Source organism: Benincasa hispida, chromosome 10 (genome assembly GCF_009727055.1).
Source record: "Benincasa hispida cultivar B227 chromosome 10, ASM972705v1, whole genome shotgun sequence".
NCBI lineage: Eukaryota > Viridiplantae > Streptophyta > Magnoliopsida > Cucurbitales > Cucurbitaceae > Benincasa > Benincasa hispida.
In genome coordinates, this window is record NC_052358.1 from 24,950,386 (window position 1) to 24,955,914 (window position 5,529).

Here is a 5,529-nt window from a genome sequence, read left to right on the forward strand (position 1 = left end):
TAAAAATTTATGCATTAACGATTTTTAAGTATAATCATAATAAGGTTCTAAATCAATTCACTTATAATAATTTATAAGTTCAATTGAAAAAATTAAATATTTTGCATGATATTTTTCAAATTAAATCTAAAAAACGATATAAATTGATACACTTATGAAAGTTCATGATCTAAATTTATATATTTATGGTCTAAATTTATATATTATGAAAATTTAGAGTTTAAATTAATACAATAAAATTTTAAAATTTACTTTAAATTGATGTAATTATTAGTTTATGGTTTAGATTGATACAATTAGGAAAAAAAAATTCTTAAACTATCTAGCATCTACATGACCTAATAAATTAGCACGGTTTTTCGCATATAAAAGAAGAAAAAGGAAAAAATCAGCACACTTTATAAAATAAAATAAAAATAAAAAAGAGGAGGAAACCCTAAAAACAACTATTTCCCTCTTCACTCTCACAGTCTTACGTGGTCCACGCCTCTTTCTTCTTCCTCTTCTCGCCATCACCTCCTCTGTTTCTGCAGCTCAGTGGCGCCGCCGGCTCTCTCCCGCTCAGAGCTCCCGCCCTTGTCGTCTTTCTTCCACTCGTGCCGCTGCCGCCGTCTTCTTTCTTTCGCTCGTGCGGCTGTAACCTTCCTTGTTGTTGCTCTGTTGTTGTCCGTCACTGGTATTCTCCCAATCTCCGTCTCCATCTCCGTCTTCCTTTCTCACTTGAAGAACATAAATTACCCAATATAATAACTTATCATACTTTGAATTTACTGGAAATCATGCTTTGTATTTTGAGATAATATTTTGCGTAAAATAGACATATTTTAACAAAGTTGAGATTCTCCGTTTTAGCTGCATTTATATATAGTATACATAGATATAGATATAGATGTTTACCCTTGTTCCCTCTCAATCAAGTCTCAATTTTGGAGCTCTCCAATGGTAGAGTTTGCTCCCAACTCCAACACTGCGTCTGCCCCTGACGGCCTTCTTCACGCTTCTTCTAAGCTCAAGAACTCGGAGCCACTTGACTCTTTTGACTCCAAAGCCGTTGATTACTCATTCGCGGATTCCTTCCTCGATTTCGATTCTTTAAAAGACTGGATTGACGAATTAACATCCCCTAATATGGTTGATGCACAAACGCTTCTTCCTGAAGCAGATGCCCATTTGAATCAATCCGTGGAAAAGCCTGTTCCCATTATCGATGGAGTTCAATCTAATGTTGTCAGGTCTGAAGACTTTAAACCAGAAGTGCAGGCGAGTGGTGAGGCTTGTGGTAGTAAGTCTGCAAATTTGAATTCCATCATTGAAGAAGGGATGTCAAAGGTTAGCTTGGTTCTTGATGGCGGGTGCATTGCAAACGTTAAGTTGGAGTCTCAGGAGGATGAAGGTGAAAGTGATGTGGAGTCCGAGAGCACAAGTTCAACTTCAACATCTAGTAGTAGTAGCTCTGGGAGAAGCAGCGATAATGAAATAGACGAGGAGGAAGAAAATTCATCATCTTCTAGTAGCGGTGACAGCAATTGCGATGATGAAGAAGAGGAGTACATGGTAAAAGCAGAGGGACAGAGAGAAATCGGTGAACTCGAAGAAGGTGAGATAAGAGACATTGCCGATGAAGATGAAGAAGCTTCTGCAGATGACATGGTTGCGTGGGATGATGATGCTGAAGATGTTGATGATGATGGTGAAAACCTCGACGGAGAAGATGAAGAGGCTGGGGTTGAAGGAGGGCCAATTAGGTCTAAAAATGAGCTTAAGGTTCGTTTTCTTTTTTCATCCCGATGCTTGCTACTTTTGCATTTTGTATATGATTAAATATGGAGACTGTGTTGGATGCCCATGGTTGATGTTGCAGTTGATTAATATTCAGTGTTGGTGAATTACTTCTTGACTTGGTCGCAGGTTCTTCCTCCAGTTCCTCAAGTGCATGCGACACTACAGCCGCACCACCAAATGCTTCCTGTTGGAGTTGTTTTGTCAGTAAGTATCTCGATTTTTAAAAGAATTAAGTACTCCAATTATTTCTTTGTTTCCCCGTTACATGGTTTTCATTGTTTATTCAACTAAATGATCTTTAAGAGGCCAGCCCTTTCGAGTATTGATGTTATGCAATTTACTCAAGTTGCTATTAATTTGATGTTCTGTACTAATTTTCAGATAATAGGCAATCAAGTCATTGTAGAGGGTGGTGAGAAGCACAATCCTCTTAACGAAGGCTCTATCCTCTGGATAACTGAAGCTAGATCCCCATTGGGGTTGGTAGATGAGATCTTTGGGCCGGTTAAAAATCCTTATTATTCTATTAGGTACAATTCTGAAAGTGAAGTTCCTCTTGGAATTAGTGGTGGCACTCACGTCTCCTCCGTTCTTGAGTTTGCCGATTATGTGCTAAATAACAAAGACCTGTACAAGAAGGGGTATGATGCATCTGGAGTGAATGATGAAGAGGTGTCAGATGATGGTGAGTTCTCAGATGATGAGAAAGAGCTTGAGTTCAAGAAAATGCAAAAGTTGGCTAAGAGGGCTATGAATGACAACCAACAGATTAATGGGAACAGAAATAATGTTCGGAAGAAGAAAAACAATGCTAAAGCCAGAAAATTTGGTCAGTGTACATTTGAGACTGCAAATGTACCTGATGGCCAGCGCACACCCGAGCAAGCTACAATATCTGAAGGCTGGAAATTCGATCAGCCAACACCACAGCAAGGAAAGATGGATATGGTTCAGCCATCCCCCAATCAGAACCAGCAAACTGGCCCTTCTTTGGCCCCAGTTGTATATCACGGTGGTTGTCCAAACCCTTCAGCAGCACGTCCATGTTTTATCAATGGAACTGGCATTATGCCATCTTTTCAACCATCGTACAACCCCTACTTTACGCCAGCAATGAATGGAATTAGGCCAGCAGAAATGCCATTTCAGTTTCAGCAGCAGCAGAATCCGTTCTTTCCCAACAGTCTTCTTCCAATGAATGGCATGCCGTGGCAATTACAGAATCCTGTGCAGCAAGTGCCTCAAATGGCCATGGCAAATACATTTGCTGGAGCAGCGTATCCTCCGGGATTCGTAGGTCCATCAACCGCCCTACCTAATCCCTTGACAAGCGTAGGGCCACAAGGAATCCAATCCGGTGGACTACAGTTTGGACAGAATCAAAACAACTTGCAGCCTGCAACACAACAATTCAATCTCTCAAACATGAACCCACCAGTTACATTTCCAGGAAACATCGCACCACAACAGTTTAACCAAAATTCATTTTCAAACCAGGGAAGGAAATTCTATGGTCGTGGTAGATCTCATTTTAGAGGTAGAAGAGGTGGGCGACAAAGTAGATGAGTCTCTTTACTTGTTTCAGCTTCATGCTTAGGGATATAGGTTGTTTGCAATTACTACATTTTGAAAAAAATCTGTCATGTACTTGCAACCATTTGAGGAGTTAGTTTCTTTTTAATTGCTTGGTGGCTCAATATCTGTATGTTACTGAATCAAATATGACGCTTTTTCATTGATACTGCAAAAAATTAAAGAAAGGCTCTTGCTGAAAAGTGAAAATTACGTAGTTGCGCGAATGATTGTAATGAAAATTTCAAAATGGAAAAACTCGAAGAAACAGGTGGAGATGTATCTACAACGTCAAAGCTTGAACTAAAACCACAAAAGATCATATTCTCATTGAAATTACACTTTTCACAATGTTAATCACTACGAGAAATAACCCTTTTCATAGTATTTTATACAAATAGCTACGAAAAGGGAAAAAAAACCTTAGGGAAAAAAAAATAAGGTTTTGTTTAAAAAAGAATATTGGTTTCAACTTGTTCGACATTCTACGAATTTTTTAGATTGTTGATATGGATGTAAATCAACCAACTATTTTGCTGATTTGGATATAAATATGGAAGAAGAAAGAACTTAAGCATTTAAAAGCCATTTTTTTGTGACATTTGTTTATACTCTTAAATGGAGGAACTGCTACAGAAAGAAACTCTTAATAGAGGGATATTATTATGATATCAGGTTTGCTGGTGTCATTTGTAACTAATTTAGATTCTTGAATCGTTTATATGAGTCGCAATAAAGTCACAATTTGAAATATCTAATCAAATGATCATGTTATGTTACGTTTTATCAATCTGATAAACCGTTTTAGATGTAAAGTAGTAGGAAAACTTTAGTTGCCACCATAGTTGAGTTTACGTTTGATTATCTAAGCTTGTTCCAAAAGACTAATGACAAACAATAATAATACTGCTTCTAGTGTATACAAAGCCTTTCTGAATTACTGACCTGAATGAAATGTTGCATTGGTTAAGGACAAGGGAACAAAGAAGGATCAAGACCTTAAAACTATATTGATTAAAAAAGCAATTCAAAACAAGAGATTTACAAAAATAAATAAGGTTAATTAATAAGACAAGAGTCAGAAAAGAAGTAAATTTTTGCCATAGAAACTACCAATCAAGTAAGAACATGAAGATACTGACAAGGGTTTCATGTATGAGAGTTATGAATTAAAGTATAGGGTTAATATGGGTTTCATGTATGAGAGTTATGAATCAATGAGAATTTTATAAATAAGATTGTTTTTATATTGTTTAATGTAACTAAGTGAATTCTGAGTTTAAAAGTGTGAACAAGTTAGGGGAGATTTCTCAAATCAAAGTGATTTAATTGTTTCCTCTCAAAGAATCTTTTGTTGATTATTTATTTGTGAATATCCATCACACGCTTCCAACACACAATTCTCCTAACTATTATGGATAGACTTAATAGTTCGAGCTTGAGAGTTTTGAGAGATATAAAGCCTATGGATAGAGATAAAGGCCTAAGTTGGTAAACCAAGCTCGACAAGACCTGCATTCGACCACTAGTCACCCATGACTTTAAGAGGTAGTCTAAGTGGATTGACCACGACTCATGGGAGCCTAGAAAAAGCTCAGAAGACCCATAAAGAGATTAAAGGTAATATAGAGAACTTTTTAGAGAGCCTAGAGGTAGCTAAGAAGACCATGAGGAGCCTAGAGAGAGAGCTCAGAGAGCTCAGAGGTAACTCAAAAGATCCATGGTCGAAATGCTCTTTTTTATTTAGTTCCTAAGCTTATATTTGTTAACCATTTTGTTTTTTGAGTTTTTTTATTTTTAAAATTAAGCTCATGAACACTCATTCTGCCTCTAGATTTTTAGATTTGTTATCTATTTTTACCAATATTATAAAAAACCAAGTGAAATTTTGAAATCTAAAAAAATAGTTTTAAAAAACTTTTTTTTTTTCAAATTTGGCTAAGAATTCAACTCTTGAAATTAAAAAGGAAAATTTAGATAGAAAAAATGTAAAAGTATTTACAGAATTAGCAAAAAGAACACCAATAGATATTAATATACTTTTATCAATTTCTATCATTGATAGACATGAATAGACTTCTACCACCTTCTATCAACCTTTATAAAAAAAAAATTAAAATTTTGTTATTTTGTGTAAATAATTTTTCTTATTTTTCTATTTTTAAAAATCTTTCC

At 36.0% G+C, this 5,529-nt stretch overlaps 1 protein-coding gene across 1 annotated transcript; it reads left to right on the top strand.

Moving 5' to 3' along the window:
* The first annotated feature begins 422 nt into the window (after window positions 1–422).
* Window positions 423–3,557, top strand: LOC120088369 (H/ACA ribonucleoprotein complex non-core subunit NAF1). The gene is made up of 4 exons (XM_039045599.1): window positions 423–676; window positions 947–1,764; window positions 1,909–1,986; window positions 2,164–3,557. Exons 2-4 carry the CDS (start codon window positions 1,129–1,131, stop codon window positions 3,346–3,348), a joined length of 1,899 nt encoding a protein of 632 aa, XP_038901527.1. The 5' UTR covers window positions 423–676; window positions 947–1,128; the 3' UTR covers window positions 3,349–3,557.
* The last annotated feature ends 1,972 nt before the right edge of the window (window positions 3,558–5,529 follow it).

Coding starts and splice junctions, on each gene's coding strand:
- LOC120088369 (XM_039045599.1), top strand. CDS start 1,129: ATGGTTGATGCACAAACGCTTCTTCCTGAAGCAGATGCCCATTTGAAT. Junction 1,765..1,908: donor GGTCTAAAAATGAGCTTAAG/GTTCGTTTTCTT, acceptor ACTTGGTCGCAG/GTTCTTCCTCCAGTTCCTCA. Junction 1,987..2,163: donor CTGTTGGAGTTGTTTTGTCA/GTAAGTATCTCG, acceptor ACTAATTTTCAG/ATAATAGGCAATCAAGTCAT.